Source organism: Stomoxys calcitrans, chromosome 2 (assembly GCF_963082655.1).
Source record: "Stomoxys calcitrans chromosome 2, idStoCalc2.1, whole genome shotgun sequence".
Lineage (NCBI taxonomy): Eukaryota > Metazoa > Arthropoda > Insecta > Diptera > Muscidae > Stomoxys > Stomoxys calcitrans.
The window spans coordinates 110866229-110886815 of NC_081553.1; the positions used below are offsets into that span (position 1 = coordinate 110866229).

A 20587-nucleotide genomic window follows, 5' to 3' on the forward strand; every position below is an offset into this window, starting at 1 on the left:
GCTATAAAAAAAGGTCCCTTATCATTGAGTTTAAACTTGAGTCGGAAAGCACTCATTGATAAGTGAGAAGTTTACCACTGCTAGGTTCCTGGTGATAATGTTCTTCCTTAGGTTAATGTTCTCATTAAAGGAGGGATGGCATCTCAGACATTTCGACTCAAATATGGGTATCAAATTTGTGCTGCACTTCCTTATCCCTTTAATTTGAGCCCCATATTGCCATGGCCGGTAAATATGAACTGTTTGGAGGGTGTTTTAGGGCTGGTACGGCCACCGGCATTTTTATTGAAAATGGATATCAAATTCGTTCTTTATTCCCTATGGAAATGAAGTTCAGTTTAGCGGGCGCTTTAGGTCGTACCTCAAAACACTTGGCTCCAAAATTGGATATCAAATTTGTTTTCTACTCTCAAATACCTTTCATTTGAGTCCCATATTGTCATAATGGGTCAAATAATCCATTTAACGTATATTTAGGAGGAAAAGCGCCACCTAGTCTTGAACGCAAATTGTAATGTAATATTCGTAATCTACTCCCCAAAACCTTTCATTTGAGTTCCATATAGCAATGTTCGGCTAATATGCCAATTTGGGGGTATTTGGCGGTGGGCGATCTCCCATTACTTGAGCTCTATGTTGACTTCGAATATATTGGGTTGCCCAAAAAGTAATTGCGGATTTTTTAAAAGAAAGTAAATGCATTTTTAATAGAACTTAGAATAAACTTTAATCAAATATACTTTTTTTACACTTTTTTCTAAAGCAAGCTAAAAGTAACAGCTGATAACTGACAGAAGAAGGAATGCAATTACAGAGTCACAAGCTGTGAAAAAAATTTGTCAACGACGACTATATGAAAAATCCGCAATTACTTTTTGGGCAACCCAATATTTATTTAGAAAAGTTTTGGGGTTGGGTGGCCGCTGCGTACTTGGACCCAAATTTTAATACCATATTCGTGTTCTGGTCTTCAATACCTTTCATTTGATACCCTTATTGTGCCTATAGGATGTGGGGGTAAGGTCTGCCTCCACCCTATATCTAAAAATTATATAACCTATGTTTCCTTCCAGACAACCGTACACAATCAATGAAAATGTTAAGAAAATCAGTTCAGCCAAGTATCATATAGTAATAATGGGTCTAATGGCGGTTTTGAGGGTTGGCTTGACCTCCTACACTTCTATATGATTTTGTAGGCCAGATTCGAAATCTACTCCCGAATACCTTTCATGAGCCCCATATTAAAATGAACGTCCAATATGTCTGTTTGGGGTAGTTTTGGGGTTGGGGCGGCCCGAAGGGTACTAAGACTCAAATTCTACTCTCCAATACCTTTCATTTGATACCTATATTGTTCCGATCGGTCCACTTTTGATTTTGGGTTGTGTTTTAAGACAACAATTTCTTCAGTTTAAGTAACTCCGTCAATGTTACGATAAACGATTAATCAGTTCCCACTTTACCCATTTTGATTGTTAATACTTTTCAGATCAAAAGTCTTTCATAAACATTGCCATGTAATTGAAAAAAAAAGTCATCAAGGTTTCCAGCAAGTCATCGTTGCTTTCACTTTTATTGAAATTTTCGCGTTACGTTTCCATTACTTGCGGAAAAACGAACATCCGTTTGTGAACAGCATCCGTTTCCTGTTGAGGGTAAATTCGTTTTCAATACGGTTCAACATATCCGGTAACCAGAGAATATTTTCGATGTTATTTTCAATTCCCTTTCATCTGCTATTCTTTATCTCTACTTTCAAGATATTGTATTTCAAAAAAAAAAAAAAAGAAAGAAAGAATAATTCCGTGTATTGTTGAAGAAAAAGAAAGAAAGCAAAAACTTATTACACCATGTATTAATATGCTTGATTTATTTCGTTAAAGTTTCATTTGTTTTTATCAATGGGCGGAATATTATTCTGTTTTCTTGTGAAGAAAGTTGTTGTTGCTTGAACTTAAAAGTGGTTTAGATTACAGTAATAGTGTTGTTTGTGGTCAGTTTAATGCAAAAAAATAAAACATTTTTGTTTAGAGTTTTCCATACTGAGTATTTATTTTGTATTATTTTTGTTTGTTTCTTTCTTTGTTACTGTCGAAATGCCAATAAAAGCTGAAGCTTATTTTGTGTTCTAGGAATGATGACAAAAACTTAAAATAGATTTCCTACAACCTATTTAGCAAAGAAGAAAATCAAGTGGGGATGATGGAGAAGTATTTCACACAAATGCAAGCCCATTTTAAATGGAATTGTTTTTCAAAGCAGTTGACTCCATATCATGGCGGCCAATGCCATGCTCCTGCAGCATCTTTGTCTTAATCCAATTACATGAAATTAGTTGCATTTCCACTTTGCTGCTGTGTTTAATTGGTTCAGCCGCCTTATGTCCGTTTCCTTGCTTTTCCATTTCTTTGGTTGGGGTGGGGGCTTAATGAATTTTTAATGTGTACTTTTTTCTCTCTCTGTTGGTTACTTCTTTTATGGAGATTTTTCGTTCTCTCTTTGCTTTGAATTTCTTCGCTTGCAAGTACTTGCTCAAATGAAAAACACAAACTTATATATTTTTCTCAGTTTGTTTTCTTCTTTAACTAGATTTTCTTTTTAGTTTTTCTTTTGTTACTGTTAGTTTGTTTATGGAATGAAGCTTTTGTTTTATTTGTTTTTGTGTTGTTTTATATATAAGTTCGTTAATTGTTATTATTTTAATTTTTTTTTTTGAGGGGGACTTTTTCTTCTTTTTTGTTTTTTTTTGGGGGGAGGAGTTTTGTTATGGGCTTTTGGTTGAGTTTTTGTTTTCCATAATTTAAAATACCATTATTTGATCGGCACTGCCTTCCGCACTATCCTCATCATCGGCCTCTTCATCTTCATCATCGGACGTTAGGGATGAGGCATTATTGACCACCGATTCTGTAAGAAAGGAAAAAGAAACAAAAATCAATAACATGTAGGAATATAAAATGTTTTTGAGCTTACAACTTAAGTCTAATGGCTACGCCATCAATAAGTCGACTTTACTCGCCGGCCCATATTAGCCCATTATGGTACCCTAGCCAGGAGAAGTATGGAAGCGTTTTAAGTTTTAAATACAAATTTTAATGTACTTCCTATTTGTAACGATTTTCTGTGGCCTTAACTACAGTTCAATGTTCTCCTTATCCCAGTCAATTTTCTATACTTCATGCTTGGTCCTTTATTAAAAGAGTTTTTTGCAAAGCTTAGATTCTGCTAAATTACCACTTGAGGAACACAATACAATCAACCTCTGAGCTACCACGATTGGCGAGGAAGCAAAACAATCAGTAGTGAGGTGCATTGAGATGTGAGATTACACCCAACCAAAATTGTTATTCAAAACAGCAAAAATGTTAGATGAAACAGCAGTTTTTGTCTGCTGAAAATGGGAAAGCAGGCATTACTGCTGTTTCAGCCAACATAGGGCTGCTGTTTTAGCAAAAATGTCGGACAGCAAACAAAATCTGCTGTTGTGAATACACAAGTTTGCTGAAAACAAAAATGTGTTTGATACTTGTTTTAATTACTTTAGGCATTGTTTTTAGAAATGTTGTTGGAAGAGATGATTTTAATTTGTGGAATATTACTGTAAAGAAGCTATCTGATCAACAAATTCCTTGGGCACATGACATCGCATTCGTTGGTATACATTTCGAAATGTGGCTGAACTCGCTCGCAGTTTTTATACTAATTTCGTCATTCTGTTTGTAACTACTCGAAATATTCGTGTGAGACCCCATAAAGTATATATTGGGATGCCCAAAAAATAATTGCGGATTTTTTAAAAGAAAGTAGATGCATTTTTAATAAAACTTAGAATGAACTTTAATCAAATATACTTTTTTTACAATTTTTTCTAAAGCTAAAGCTAAAAGTTACAGCTGATAACTGACAGAAGAAAGAATGCAATTACAGAGTCACAAGCTGTGAAAAAATTTGTACACGCCGACTATATGAAAAATCCGCAATTACTTTTTGGGCAACCTAATATATTTTTGATCGTCGCGACATTTTATGTCGATCTAGCCATGTCCGTCCGTCTGTCCGTCCGTCCGTTCGTCTGTCTGTCGAAAGCATGCTAACTTCCGAAGGAGTAAAGCTAGCCGCTTGAAATTTTGCACAAATACTTCTTATTAGTGTAGGTCAGTTGGTATTGTAAATGGGCCATATCGGTTCATGTTTTGATATAGCTGCCATATACACCGATCTTGGGTCTTGACTTCTTGAGCCTCTAGAGTGCGCAATTCTTATCCGATTGAAATGAAATTTTGCACGACGTGTTTTGTTATGATATCCAACAATTGTGCCAAGTTTGATTCAAATCGGTTCATAACCTGATATAGCTGCCATATAAACCGATCTTGGGTCTTGACTTCTTGAGCCTCTAGAGTGCGCAATTCTTATCCGATTGGAATGAAATTTTGCACGACATGTTTTGTTATGATATCCAACAACTGTGCTAAGTATGGTTCAAATCGGTTCATAACCTGATATAGCTGCCATATAAACCGATCTTGGGTCTTGACTTCTTGAGCTTCTAGAGGGCGCAATTCCTATCCGATTTGGCTGAAATTTTGCATGACGTATTTTATTCTTACTTTCAACAACTGTGTCAAATTAGGTTCAAATCGATTCATAACCTCATATAGCTGCCATATAAACCGATCTGGGATTTTCACTTCTTGAGCCTCTAGAGGTCGCAATTATTATACGATTTGCCTGAAATTTTGTACGACGGATTCTCTCATGACCATCAACATACGTGTTTATTATGGTCTGAATCGGTCTATAGCCCGATTCAGCTCCCATATAAATCGATCTCTTTATTTTACTTCTTGAGCCCCAAAAGGGCGCAATTCTTATTCGAATTGGCTGACATTTTACACAGGTCTCCAACATACATTTTAATTGTGGTCCAAACCGGACCATATCTTGATATCGCTCTAATAGCAGAGCAAATCTTTTCTTAAATCCTGTTTTGCCTAAGAAGAGATGCCGGGAAAAGAACTCGACAAATGCGATCCATGGTGGAGGGTATATAAGATTTGGCCCAGCCGAACTTAGCACGCTTTTACTTGTTGTTATTGCTCTACTAATGTATTGTTGTTGTTGTTGTTGTAGCAGTTTATTGTGTTCAATCTTTCATCTGCTTGATTCTGTTGAGTGTCAAGACCCAGGAACTCTGCGACTAAGATGGGGTGCGTCCACAGGGATCTGGGTCTGAGTCGCGTGGGTCTGGCCGGGCAGTTAAGCAGGTGACGTGTATCGTGCGGTCTCTGGTTATAATCGGGACATACATCTTGCACGTCGGCATCAATCCTAGCTCTGTGGGAATTGAGGCGGCTGCATCTGCCGGAACGTAATTGAGCCAATCGGTGCCGTGTGTCTTGTGATCCTAGGCCACAATCCGGACACACATTCTTCACGTTGTTGCGGTGGCTGCATCTGCAGAATCGTATATGAGCCAGGACTACTCTGGTTTGTCGGGAAGGTCAATTTCCTCAGGTGCAATGGGTGGCGGTCGTTCTTCAAGGACCAAATTCACCCGATAGCTAATGCATGAACTCCTGAGGCTTCTGGGTGACAGATACCTGTCCACAAAATGATTACTTGGATAGTACCTACGAAAATAGCCCAGAAGGTGTTGCTTTGACAGTTAGTAGTTATGTCTTCAGGTAGGATATATGATCCTTGATGGAGACGAACCACGTGAGAACTCAGGAGACAGTGGCAGTTCGTAGAGCGACCTTCAGACAGATCTGAATATTACTTCACTGCGTGTCACATAGATGACGAGACCACACTGACGCTGCATCAATTAGCACCTATTGGCGAATTGCTTGTACGTGATCAACAATGTATTATTGGCCAGGACCCCAAGTACTGCCGACATGTGACTTAAAAACCATGTTTCTATATCTGACCCTATCGCAAATTGCAGTGGCATCTGAGGAAAATGTGTAAGAGCTAACAAATGTGACACCAAGTATTTTGGGGACACTTGATGGTCGAAATCATTACTCCATCGATCATCACATTCAGCTCCTGACCCACCTGATATGTAGATGTAGTGAACAATGTAGCTGAATATTTTGTGGCGGATATTTTCAAATATCTTGCAGCGTAATAAGCGGCAAGTTCGTTGAGGTAGACGTTAAACCTATAGCAGATGTTGGGGGTCCTGAAGCCATGATTGTTAAATCGTTCGTATATGATACGATCTCTATGCCGTCTGTTGGGGATGGAATAGAGGATTGGTAGAGGTTTCACAGTGCCGGAGATATCACCCCGCCTTAGGGACCTCCCTGTTTCACTCAACGGGACTTCGACTTCTAATCTCTTAATTGCACAAACGACTGGCGGTCAGACAGATAATTCGCGGCCCAGCATTTCAAGCCTGGCTGTAGCGAAGTGTTGGCGGTGTCCTCCAATAGTATGGCATAGCTGACCGTGTCGAATGCTTTGGATTCTCCAACGAGACTCGGGAGGAGTAGTCCCTCAAGCTCCTTGGCTACTGGTGGGAAATTGATCGGTACGACTTCCCTTCACTCGGGTCCTTTCCAGGCTTCAGTAACGGGATCATACTTCCCATCGCCAAACATCGAATACTATAAAAGTGTTCAAAGACAAAAAGTGTTCAAGGACTGTTGAAAGGTACTCGTCTCCAGGTAGATCTAGGTTCTTTAGCATAAGTGTAGAGATTCCTTCGCGGCCCTACGGCTTGGATGACTTGGCGCCAGGGATGACATTCGTAACTTCGTTCACTATAGATTGTGATGGCTGTCCATTGGCTCAGAGACCACGGAAGGATTGGAAGAGATTGTGGATTGGACACCTAAGACAACGCTTGAGGTCGAGTGCAAAGCATGCTGCCATCGGCAAGGTCTTGGATTGATGGAACTCTGAGATTGTCATCTGGAAGTTGTGCTACGAGGACAGAGTGGTCCTGGGGTCTATATTTACAAGCCAGTGACTGAGATTTGTTTTAGTCTTCTCGCCTTCACTGTCAAATCGTCTGCTCTTTCATTCCCGCTTACTCCGCTATGGTCCGGCAACCAATCGATGCGGATCGTGCTTCTTCAGAGAAGGTGTTAACCTCCTTGTTACATTCCAAGATTGTTCTTTACATTACTGTCGGTAAAAAATATGATCACACTCGATATCCGGTTGATAACAGCCTCCCATGATCGCCCAGACCTCCTCTTGCAGGACCCTTTTATGGTCAGACAGTCGAAAACAATTTGTCCTCTAGTTTTGATTCATTTGTGTAGCATTAGATCCAGATGGCAATACCAGGCTCTATGCAATACTGTGCCGGCATCTGCGCCTCGCACTCGACCTCAAGTGTCATCTCGGGTACCTGAGATGACAGGTTTTTAAGGTCTCTACTGTACCGCGATGGTGTGACCTGCTCCTATCCTCTATTCATTCTCCCATTGTCTTTAGTCGGCACGGCCAAACTAAATGCGATTTTACTTGTCATTCTTCATATGGCACACGATCTCTATGTAAAATGCCCGCAATTCTTAATTGTTGAATAAAAGTTTCTCTAATTTACTTTCCTGATGCCAAGTTGTCTGTTTTGTTTCCATCTTCTTGACTTCTTTTCAAACACTCTGCTTCGGTAGCCATGTGTGTAATACACACTGTGTATGTCCTTAATCTATATTTTATGAATACTTACTTTTCTATATGCATGTAAATGTGGTAAAGTTTTTCATATTTAACTTAATTTTCTATTTTTCCTATGCAATTAAACTTGTGGCCCCTAGTTGGCCAAGGCAGAAACGGCGCGAGTGTGAGGGCAATGTGCAAAAGGGATGTTGTTAGAAATTAAGTAACACATGTCCTAGTTACACTCTCTTGTAACATAATGTTCTTGTCCAACATTCTCAATCAGTGTAATAAACTGGGAAGCACATGCAAACAGACACACGTAAATGTTCTGACACCCACACATTCTTAGCATAGGACGTGTGGAGTTGTGTATGTGCACACATACAAATATATACGTATATGTACTAAGACTTTAATACAGATGTGCAATAATGCGTATGTGTATTAGAGGAGGTAAGTGAAAACTTTTCATATGAAGCAGCAGCAGGGGGAAATCCTCTAGGAATACCATTCATTTAGTTGAAATGTAGGTTGTACATTAATTTGTGGTTTTGGAGTATTCGATTAATCGTTTATTTGAAAATTTAGGTTCAACGATTGATCGAACAAGATCGAAAGGCGTTGTCAATTGCAGGAAACTAAGCGAGCTCAGGTGCTGTAAGGAGACGCCTTACAGGTATAAAGAGTATTCAGAGATGGAGTCGCGCCGTCTCAAACCAAATACATAACGAATAACGCTATTAAAAAAGGTGTTTAGCTTACGTCTACTTACCGAGTCGCAATTAGCAAACAACTCACAGCCGTAGAGAATGCCAGGAACAAGATAAGTCTTTGCCAAGAGAGACCTAATCCGCAGCAGAGTAAACGACTAAGTGGCCCAGAGAGCACGCAACTTTGAATATCCCCGAACCAACGACAGAGTCGATATGATTACTCCAAGTCAGAGTGCTATTAATAACCACACCCAAGTTCTTTGCATGAGGAACGATTTCCAATCTAGAGTCGGAGGAACGATTTCCAATCTAGAGTCGTTAATGAATATACCGACATCACATGAAAAACGAGACAGTCTGATAACAACACACTTGGATTTTACACAGGCCATTGGCTTTTGCCCACGTGCCCACTCTTGACAGATCATGATTAAGCAGATGTATGTTTTCAGCAATCTCATCCCTCGGACTGCCGATATATATCTGTACATCGTCAGCGTACCTATGTATCTCACAATAAGACAATTGACTCGCCAAGTCGTAACTGTACAATGAAAAGAGAAGAGGACCCAGAATTGATCCCTGAGGAACATCTTTTAAAACAAGCAGAGGCGACGATACAGAAGACTTATTACTGACGGACTGAGTGCGGTGTGACAGGTACGACAAAATAAGACGAAAAATTGTAAAGATGTCTCATCTTATCACATAACAAGGAATGATGCACAGTGTCAAACGCCTTAGAATGGTCAAGAAGAACAAGGAAATTTATCTTCTCATTCTCCAAATTGACCCTGATCCTTTCAGTGACCTCTGCCAAGTCAGTTACACAGCTGTGGTTAGAACGAAACGCGGACTGTCTCACATATAACAAAGAGTTCTCGTTGACAAAAGACGACATTTGCAAATACAACAATTTCTCAAAGACCTTTGACAAGTAACAAAGAATCGCAATTGGTCTATATTCCTAGGAATTCTTAGGCAGCGTGATGACCTTGGCATGCTTCCTCGCTAATGGAAAATAACTCGTGGTCAAAATCCTATTGAAAACATAGGGTACATGAGGAATAATAAGGGGGAGCAAGAGTCTTACAATTCTGGGATTAATGCCATCAGATCCGACAGCGTTAGACTTTACAGTCGCGACACACTCAAGGACATCGGTAGGACCAACACAGCTGAAGCCAAAACCAGAGTCGTCATCGAGAGAGGGGGAGATATGGAAGCCATAGAAATTGGGATCAACTGGCATCTGTGGGACATTAACAAAGGCATCATTAAGCCCATTGATGTCCATGTTTGTTGAACATCTATTAGTATCTTTCCCAATTCCTATGTCTCGAATAACCTTTCAAGTTCTCTTGGAGCCTATTGCAGAAGTAAAGCGTCTATAATAGTAGTCTTTCTTGGCTACCTTAATCAACTCATTGACGTGGTCTCTTGCTGATAACGTCAACTCAGGCGTCCTGAAACGTCTCCACCTGCGATGCTACATATTCCTCTCGTGAATAGCCGAACGAATGTACCGGGAGAACCACGATTCGGATCTGGAGGACACTTCTCTAGTCTTGAGTGGAACCGTAAGTTCCTGTAGGTCACGGATATTCCCCTGTAGAAAGTCAGTTGGTTCATCGATAGTTTCCTTACGAAATATCAGATCCCAGTCGATAAGCACAGCACTTGAAAGCAAAAAAATCATGGTCGAGATTGGCAAAATCTCTATATGAATAAGTTTCCCTAGTCCTGGTGAGCTCAAATTCATGACATAAAAAGATCAAGTTATGGTTCGAAAAACATGAGGCTGACATTTGGTCGTATAGGAGGACTTTAGAAGTGTCACTAACAAAGTATAGATCGAGAAGCCTGCTGGAAGATGCGGAAAATTGGGTGGGAATTGTTGAATTGACAGACAAAAGACATTTCAGACGTCAAGCCCGTGTTCTATAAAACGTTAGAGTCTAAGTCCCCAGCAACCACAATGTTTGAGTAAGCAAGAGAGAGAGAGAGGTTCAAGGACAGAGAAAAAATCTCGCGTATCCGTACGGTTCGGTCTATAAACCCACCGTACTGTGCCTTATATGGGCCCAAAACCTTAAATCGAGAGATCAATCTATATGGTAGCTATATCCAAATCTGAAGCGATATGAACTAAATTACAGAGCGAAATGTCGAAAAGCCTAGCACAACTCACTGTCCTAAATTTCGGCGAAATCGGAAAATAAATGCGCCTTTTATGGGTCCAAGACCTTAAGTCGAGTAACCGATCTATATGGCAACTATATTCAAACCTGCACCGACCGGGGACAAATTGAAGAACGATGTCGAAGGGCCTAACACAACTCACTGTCCCAAATTTTGGCAAAATCGGGAAAAAAATGCGCCTTTTATGGGCCCAAGGCCTCAAATCGAGTGGTCGGTCTATATGGCAGCTTTATCCAAATCTGAAGCGATATGAGCTAAATTACAGAGAGAGATGTCGAAAAGCCTAACACAACTCACTGTCCTAAATTTCGGCGAAATCGGACAATAAATGCGCCTTCTATGGGCCCAAGACCTTTAATCGAGAGATCGGTCTATATGGCAGCAATATCCAAATCTGGACCGATCTGGGCCAAATTCAAGAAGGATGTCGAAGGGCCTAACACAACTCACTGTCCCAAATTTTGGCAAAATCGGATAATAAATGCGCCTTTTATGGGCCCAAGGCCTCAAGTTTTATCCAAATCTGGACTGATCGGAACCAAATTGAAGAAGGATGTCGAGTGGCCTAACACAACTCACTGTCCCAAATTTCAACAAAATCGGATAATAAATGTGGATTTAATGGGCCTAAGATCTTAAATCGACGAATCGGCCCGTATGGGAGCTATATGAAGATATAGTCCGATATAGCCCATCTTCGAACTTAGCCTGGCTATGGATAAAAAAAGAATCTGTGTATAGTTTCAGCTCAATATCTCTATTTTGAAAGACTGTTGCGTGATTTCAACAGACAGACCAATCCAGGAACCGAACAAGGATGATCGAGAGACCGGTTACATGGAGCTACATCATGTTATAGACTGATTTGGACCGTATTTGGCACAGTTGCTGGAAGTCGTCATAGAACGCCGCATGCAAAATTTCACCCAAATCGGACAAAAATTGCTACTTGTAAGGACTCTAGAAGTCAAATCGGGAGATCGGTTTATATGGGAGCTATATCAGGTTATAGACCGATTCAACCCGTCCTTGGCACAATTTCAGCCAAATCGGACACATAATGCGGCTTATAGGGGCTCAAGAAGTCAAATCGGAAGATCGGTTTATATGGGAGCTATATCAGGTTATAGACCGATTTGGACCGTACTTGGCACCGTTGTTGTAAGCCATAACAGAACACTTCATGCAAAATTGTAGCCAAATTATGGCTTCCAGGGGCTCAAGAAGTCGAATCGGGAGATCGGTATATATGGGAGCTATATCTAAATCTAAACCGATATGGCCCATTTGCAATCCCCGACGACCTACATCAATATTAAGTATCTATGCAAAACTTCAAGCGGCTAGCTGTCGAAATCACAATAGCGATCGAACGCGTAGATCGCTATTGTGATTTCGACAGACGGACGGACGGACATGGCTAGATCGAATCAGAATGTCGAGACGATCCAGAATATATATACCCCTATAAAGTATATATATTCTGAATCGTCTCGTCAGATCAATATTTCGAGGTGTTACAAACGGACCGATTTGAACCTAACTTAGCACAGTTGTTGGAAGTCTTATCGAAACATGTCATCAAGAAGTCAATACCCAAGATCGGTTTATATGGCAGCTATATCAGAACATGATCCGATATGTTCCATTTACAATCCCAACCGACCTACACTAATAAGAAGTATTTGTGTAAAATTTCAAGCGGCTAGCTCTACTCCTTCGAAAGTTAGCGTGCTCTCGACAGACAGACGGACAAACGGACGGACATGGCTAGATCGACATACGGACGGACATGGCTAGATCGACATGACTAGATAAGTATACCCCCACCCTATGGCGGTGGGTATAAAAATTTGTGTATGTATTTACATTTGTGACCCATCTTAATATACAAGCAATAAGAATATGCAAAATCTCTCAGAGATTCGCCAGTAACATTTTGTGTTTAAATGCGAAAATAAATGTTTTGCTTCATTGCAACATATGTATTTAATATACATTTAATTTGTTATATCTTCTAATTGGATTGATGTCTTTCGTTCGTTGATGTATAGAAAATGTAAGCAGCAACACCTTTCAAAATTCTGATTTTAAGATGCAGCGGTTAGAATTTAGAATTTTTAAACGTAACAAAGATAAATGTAAAAGAGATTACATAATGAATCGACAAATTAAAACTCTTTTAGACATTTTATTCCATTGTGATACAGGAACAAGTGAAGAAAGCTGCCTTTCAGCTAATGTCTTTAAATCAGCTAGATCGCTTCAAAAGCCTCAACAACCTTTGAATGTTCACATCCGCTTATTGAAACAAGAGTTCAGCCTTAAGCAGAACTTCTTCTTATTGTCAGTGCGGAATAGGAATAGTTTACACTTCTTCGGTTTCCGTACAGCTTCTGCAGATATCTTGCATTTATCCATCTATTATCATGTTTTCCAATCTGAGAGTAACCTGTCATGACGGAAACGATAAATGAGACTTCTGTACTGACCGTGGATCACAAAGCTATATGCCCCTTCATAGTCAGAAGCTGGAAAAAACGGACTCCTCTAACGTTGATGACCCACGCAAACGAAAAAAAAACATGATCTGCACTTGGAATGTCCGGAATCTTTTCTGAATCCTGGAATGTCCTTTACAAAGAAGGTGCAATATACGCATTGGCGGATGTATTGGAGAATTACAAGGCAGATATTACCTCCTCACAGGCCATCCTCCTTACAGTCCATTAACGATCCACGTTCAAAGGACTCGGAATGGCGTCACAACAACATCAAATGGTGACAAAATATACTATAGCTGCCATGACACGAGGCATGAATTTGGCTGTGGATTTGTGGTTAGTCGGAAACTGGAACACTTTGTCTCCAGCTTTACCCCGGTGAATGAGACTCTAGCCACAATCAGCCTTAATTGAGCCTATGTCCTGACTGCAGACAAGGACGAGCAGACTGAGAATATTTTCTACGATCGCCTAAAGAGAGCAAACGACCGCTGCCCCGCCCATTATATTGAAATCGTTTTGGGATATTTTTATGCCAAGATAGGGTAGTGTGACATCGTTGGCCTAACAATCGGAAAATTTTAGATCCACCTGATTTCAACATAAAACAAATCACAAAGCCACATGGTGGTCCCCAGATGAAGAAGTTAAGGCCAAAACGGAATGAGCGGAATGAGCGTAGAGAAGCGTTACGTTGCAAAATGCAAATCTGCAAATAGATTCCACAAAATTAAAGCACAAAAATATGTTCAACTTTTTTGGCTGAAATCGAGCGTCATTTTCTGTTGCCATATGTGAAGTACAATGACAGAAAAAAGTTTGCTGAAAACGAAATGTTTGCTAATATAGCAGCCCCATGTTTGCTAAAACAGCAGTAATGTTTGTTTCTTATATGCAGCAGACAAAAATAACAAATTTAATTTGTTTTGAATAACAAATTTGGTTGAGCGTAGTGTGTTAAGGCAACAAAGTTAAAAATTGTTTAACTTTTGCGCTATACTTTTTTGACATTTGTTTGCATAGTTAAATTTTTAACGCAACTCTCCTCAACGCGCTCATTATGGTTTGGTCTTAAGGAGTCAAATTGAATATGTTGTGGGATTGAAGGCATACGAAATAACGAGCGAACATAGATTCGAATCAATACCTGATTGCAGCAAAGGTTCGCACCCGTTTGAGCATGGCGAGAAAAGTACGATCTGACACTGCATGGAAGCTGGACATTGAAAACGTATAAAAACAAAAGTTGGGAACGGCATACTCTACTCGACTGACCCAACTGCATGACGAAGGCATTCCTTGTCGCCTTGATATATCGACACGATGGAAATCCATTGCCCACTTCATGGAAAATGCGAAAACATTAAATCCGTACTTGGGTACGGATGTGTTTCCCCCAAGAAACACATGGTACGACCAAGAGTGTCGCAATGCTACAGAAGCCGATAATGCGGCATTTAAGGCAATCCTGCAACCAGTAGCAGATGAATAAGAGGTATCGGTAGGAAAGGAGAGAGGAAAATCGTCTATCCCCCAGAAAGAAAGTCCTCACAATTTATCAAAGAATCAAACATCAAAACGATGGCTTTGGTGCAGACACATCCTCCTGCAGAAACACATTAGGAAATCTTGTAACTAATACAAATAGTGGGCTTGGAATATGGAAAGAACGTTTTCCCAGCTTTTGTTGTTCGACGATGGCGGCGAAGAGGATGCCGCAGAACCAATCCCTGATTATGGTATAGAATATTTATCACTTAGTCAGAATGAGGTCCAAGTAGCAGTGACTCGACTGAAGAACAACATGGCAGCAAGAGCCGATGGGTTGGATACGCATATGCCGATGATTGGAACCTCAGCATACTAAGTCCCATAAACAAGAGAGGAGACAAGACGGAATGTGCCAACTGTAGAGGAATAAGTCTCCTCCCCATCACATACAAGATACTCTCGAGCATACTGTGTGAAAGGTTAAAATGTAAAGTAAATGAGATAATTGGGCCCTATAAATGCGACCTAGTAAATTCACCCTGGACCAGATATTCACACTGTGCCAAATGCTGGAAATGATCTGAGAAGGACAAATCAACACCTACCATCTCTTTGTTGACTACAAAGCCGTCTTCGATACTCCTTTACGTTGAAAGGCATTTTAAGCCATGTCTGAGTTTGGTATCCCTACAAAATTAATAAGACTCTACAGGATGACACTTGCTGATACGCGTTCCTCAGTAAGAATAGGAAAGAATCTCTCCAAACCATTTAATACCAAACGAGGTTTCAGACAAGGAGACAGTCTATCGTGTGATCTCTTTAATATCCTGCTGGAGAAGATTATATGAGATGCAGAAGTGAATAGATATGGCACACTAATCACAAGAGAGCACATGCTACTCGCCTATGCCGACGACATCGATATCCAGCGGAGAAGTCTTTTGAAGGTAAACACGGTGGTACACGCAAACCGGGAAAACCAAAAGCCCGATGGAAAGATCAAGTGGTGGGAGACACCTTGAAACTTGGTGTCAGAGATTTTAGAATGAGCGCAGAAGATCGGTCATCGGATGTAGTAACTGCAGCCTTTGAAATAATCGAAGGAGAGTCAGTGAAAATGGGTCTGGCAGTAAATGGAGATAAGACGAAATGAATGGTTTCACCACCTAAAAATCCTTGCCCAACCGAACAGATAAAGAAAATGGAGAGAGTTGGGAACCACAACTTTGCGACAGTCAGTAACTTTATCTAAAGGGTGATTTTTTTGAGGTTAGGATTTTCATGCATTAGTATTTGACAGATCACGTGGGATTTCAGACATGGTGTCAAAGAGAAAGATGCTCAGTATGCTTTGACATTTCATCATGAATAGACTTACTAACGAGCAACGCTTGCAAATCATTGAATTTTATTACCAAAATCAGTGTTCGGTTCGAAATGTGTTCAAATTTTGACAAATTTTGTTCAGCGATGAGGCTCATTTCTGGTTGAATGGCTACGTAAATAAGCAAAATTGCCGCATTTGGAGTGAAGAGCAACCAGAAGCCGTTCAAGAACTGCCCATGCATCCCGAAAAATGCACTGTTTGGTGTGGTTTGTACGCTGGTGGAATCATTGGACCGTATTTTTTCAAAGATGCTGTTGGACGCAACGTTACGGTGAATGAACACATTTCGAACCGAACACTGATTTTGGTAATAAAATTCAATGATTTGCAAGCGTTGCTCGTTAGTAAGTCTATTTATGATGAAATGTCAAAGCATACTGAGCATCTTTCTCTTTGACACCATGTCTGAAATCCCACGTGATCTGTCAAATACTAATGCATGAAAATCCTAACCTCAAAAAAATCACCCTTTACCTCGGCACCGCCGTAACCGAAACGAATGACTCCAGTTTTGAGATTAAGCGAAGAATAATACTGGCAAACAGATGCTACTTTGAACTAAGTAAGCAGTTTAGAAACAAGGCCACCTCTCGACAGACGAAGATTACACTATATCAGACACTGATACTACCCATGCTGTTATATGGTTCTGAAGCATGGGTACTTGTGAAATCAGATGAGGCCGTGCTTGAAGTATTTGAGAGAAACATTCTTCGTAAAATATATGGACCAGTGTGCGATAATGGAGAATATAGGCTACGTATGAACCACAAGCTGTACGACGAAATATATAACGGCTGCGTTGGCCAGGTCATGTTGTCAGAATGGATGAAGAAGCTCCAGCAAATAAGTCTTTTGAAGGCAAACACGGTGGTACACGCAAACCGGGAAGACCAAAAGCCCGATGGAAATATCAAATGGTGGGAGACACCTTGAAACTTGGTGTCAGACATTTTAGAATGAGTGCAGAAGATCGAGGCGCTTGGAACGCTATTCTACGTTCGGCTAGTGGAAGAAATATTCTGTCATAGCCAATTGAAGTAAAGTGATCCGGATCGTGAGAGTACGAGGCTATTACTGAAAGGAAGTATGAAGGAGGTCAGTTTAGCTATTGGTATTATAACGTGACACATGGAATTACGAGCTCACTTTGTAAAATCGGTGCGGCAAGTGATAGCATGTGTAGGGCATGTGGGGAAGATGATGAGACGTTGGAGCATTTCTTTTGTCATTGCCCGGCTTTTGTGTGTAACAGATACCGGCACTTAGGTGGAGCCATGCACCAACTTGGGGGGAGTGGTATTGAAAACAATTAAGGATTTTGTAAGTAGCACGGAATTCCTAACTTAAAATTTTCTTTTTATACCCTCCACCATAGGATGGGGGTATACTAATTTCGTCATTCTGTTTGTAACACCTCGAAATATGCGTCGGAGACCCCACAAAGTATATATATTCTTGATCGTCATGACATTTTAAGTCGGTATAGCTATGTCCGTCCGTCCGTCCGTTCGTCCGTCCGTTCGTCCGTCCGTTCGTCCGTCCGTTCGTCCGTCCGTCCGTCCGTCCGTTCGTTCGTTCGCCCGTCCGTCCGTTCGTCCGTCTGTCGAAAACACGCTAACTTTCGAAGGAGTAAAGCTAGCCGCTTGAATTGTTGCACAAATACTTTTTATTAATGTAAATGGGCCAAATCGGTCTATGTTTTGATATAGCTGCCATATAAACCGATCTTGGGTCTTGACTTCTTGAGCCTCTAGAGGGCGCAATTCTCGTCAGATTTGACTGAAATTTTCCACGTGGTGTTTTGGTATCAATTCCAACAACTGTGTTAAGTATGAATAAATCGGTCAATGGTTTGATATAACTGCCATATAAACCGATCTTGGGTCTTGACTTCTTGAGCCTCTAGAGGGCGCAATTCTCGTCCGATTTGGCTGAAATTTTACATGGGGTGTTTTATTATGGCTTTCGATAACTGTGTTAAGTATGGGGCAAATCGGTACATAACCTGATATAGCTGCCATATAAAACGATCTGGGATTTTAACTTCTTGAGCCTCTAGAGGGCGTAATTTTTATCCGATTTGGTAGAAATTTTGTACAACGGCTTCTCTCGTGACCTTCAACATACGTGTCTAATATGGTCTGAATCGATCAATAGCTTGATACAGTTCCTATATAAACCGATCTCCCGATTTTGCTTCTTGAGCCCCTACAAGGCACAATTCTTAGCCAAATGAACTGAAATATTATACAATGACTTCTTCAATGTTTAGCATTCGTCCGAGTCGTACTATAACTTGATATAGCTCCAATATAATTACAGTTCTTATTCAATATTCTTTGTTTGCCTAAAGAGAAAACTCGACAACTCGACGGCGCATTTAACTCGACAAATGCGATCCATGGTGGAGGGTATATAAGATTCGGCCCTGCCGAACATAGCACGCTCTTACTTGTTAGATGTTACTTTATAGTTTTTAAAGCGCACAACAAGCCGATTACTGGTAAAGGTGTATATCCATAGTGCCATGGGGCGTATTAATATCTGCACCCTCTTTCAACCTAACCTAACCTGCTCAACTTTTATAATTTCTTTTCTATGCCATTCTTTTAATAGAAAGCATTGAATATGATCTCGAGCTGAAAATGTATGAATAATCACGAATAGTTTCCTATGATGTTCTAAATCGTACGACACCTGATTTCTGAATGTAATCTTAGTTACCGTAATAGACATGGAGTATAGGATCTTCTATAGTTGAATTTCTCGAATGCAACTTTCAACAACATTGCAACATTGAATATGATCTCAAGCTGGAAATGTACGAAGAATCACAAATAGTTTCTTATGATGTTTTAAATCGTACGACACCTGATTTCTGAATGTAATCTTAGTTACCGTAATTGACATGGAGTATAGGATCTTCTATAGTTGAATTCCTCGAATGCAACTTTCACAGAGCGGCAGAATTACATTCAGGATTTGGACGAACAGCTACAAAGGAACACGCACTTGTTAGCTCTTAGCCGACTGCCATGGGATTGTTCCCAGCCTGAGATAGTGCTTTCCCTGTAAGCTACCGCCGTTGTATTACTGCAACATCTCATTTTCAATCAATGCAAGTTCAAACATTCAGATTGTTGTAGTGATTAAAGGTGTCAACCCATCCAATCAATGTTCCAATTTACATCTGGTAACTCTAGTGTTGTCAGAGTCCGAATTATAAACAGACAGTAAAACAAATATTCCGCTGTTCAACACCACATTCTTCGTTATGACTCATTTTCGCACTGTCTGTTTAATTAATTTATTCATTTGCCAGAGTATTGGTGAGTGTGTGTGTGTGTGTTTGTGTGATGGAAATCTTTGCTTCAACATACTGCTGCAGTACTTACCACAATTTGGTTTGCCTCGGGTGCGAGTGTTGGCAAATTCCACACCATGTTTATCCACACACCAGCAAACGCCTACAGAGTTGTGACATTGGGTGGGCTTATAGAAACCTTGGACATCGCAATCCGGTGCATAGGCTCCTGTGTATTATGGTGTAAGCGAGAGTCAAGAGGGGAGGGGGTAGAGAAAAATTGAAAAATAAAATTGAAATTTTACTGTTGTCGGCATTAAATCAAAGCCAAGTGCAATTAACGTTTGTCATAAATGAATGAGAGAATCAAGTAAAAAAAGGAATTGGAAAAAAAGTTTTTGTTTTGTATTTTCTTTTAAAGCAAAAGCAGAATTGAACTGGGAGTTGTTTCATTGTATAAAGGCGGTTGATATTTTGTTTTTGTTATAATTAGAGGAATTGTTGTTGTAGATGTTGTTGTTGTTTATATATTTGCTATTTGATTATTGATTGAATTTGTAAAACATAGCTAAACTAAAAACAAACGATAGGGAAATATTTGTTTCTGTCATTAAATACTCAAAACTATAAAAAAAGGAAAAATAAACTCTAATTTGGTTGTGTATTGAATTTTCTAAATGTCCTGGTGGATTTCAAAGGGGTGTTGTTAGAATCAAAAATCTGTGTAGCTTTTGTTATAGGTGAAGTGGGTGGGTAGGTGGTGTATTTTTTTTCTCATTGTAGCTTTGTTAACAATCGCATATCAGTTTCTGGGAAAACATACTGAAAGGTGTTTTTGGCTAAATACGTATGGTGATTTTGTGTCGATTTTTCTTGTGTTGTTAGTGGCTATATTTTGTTGTTTTTTGTGGTAAGCTTGTTAAAATTTTTGTTGTTCGTTTAAAAAAAGGTTCAGGCATACTGCTATACTCAACTTAAAACTATGTGGGGCCATATATTGATGAACTACATACGAGTATACAATTTCAACTACTCTAGCAATGATTACAATGTTCTTTATTGGAATGAAATACTGGTTGAGTCCTATTTATTATAGTTTTATTAAAGGATATATTATATAGCTAACTACTGATACGAAATTGATTTTATAAATTGAGATCTACAAAGTTTTAATCACATCAATTTTATAAATTATTCATTTACAATAATTTGTTTTCAACACTAGATAAGGAAAAGGTCTTTTAGTCAATAATCAATCGTCTTTATTTTGTAGCAAATCCTTCACCATGAGATAAGCTACGTAATCCTCATTACAATAACCGATATTCAACATAGTGTGGAATATAAG

The 20587-nt window shown here is 39.8% G+C and overlaps 1 protein-coding gene across 3 annotated transcripts in view; it reads right to left on the reverse strand.

Annotated features, from left to right (window-relative positions):
• Positions 1 to 1756: 1756 nt before the first annotated feature.
• Positions 1757 to 20587, reverse strand: part of LOC106091746 (proteoglycan Cow) — a 460306-nt gene continuing 441475 nt past the window's right edge. For all 3 annotated transcript variants that reach the window (XM_059363931.1, XM_059363932.1, XM_059363933.1), the window contains 2 exons: positions 19331 to 19468; positions 1757 to 2910 (listed from right to left, as the gene is read on the reverse strand). In XM_059363931.1, coding sequence (XP_059219914.1) covers positions 2804 to 2910; positions 19331 to 19468 — 245 coding nt within the window. In that variant the 3' untranslated portion in view covers positions 1757 to 2803. The remainder of the gene's footprint in view (positions 2911 to 19330; positions 19469 to 20587) is intronic.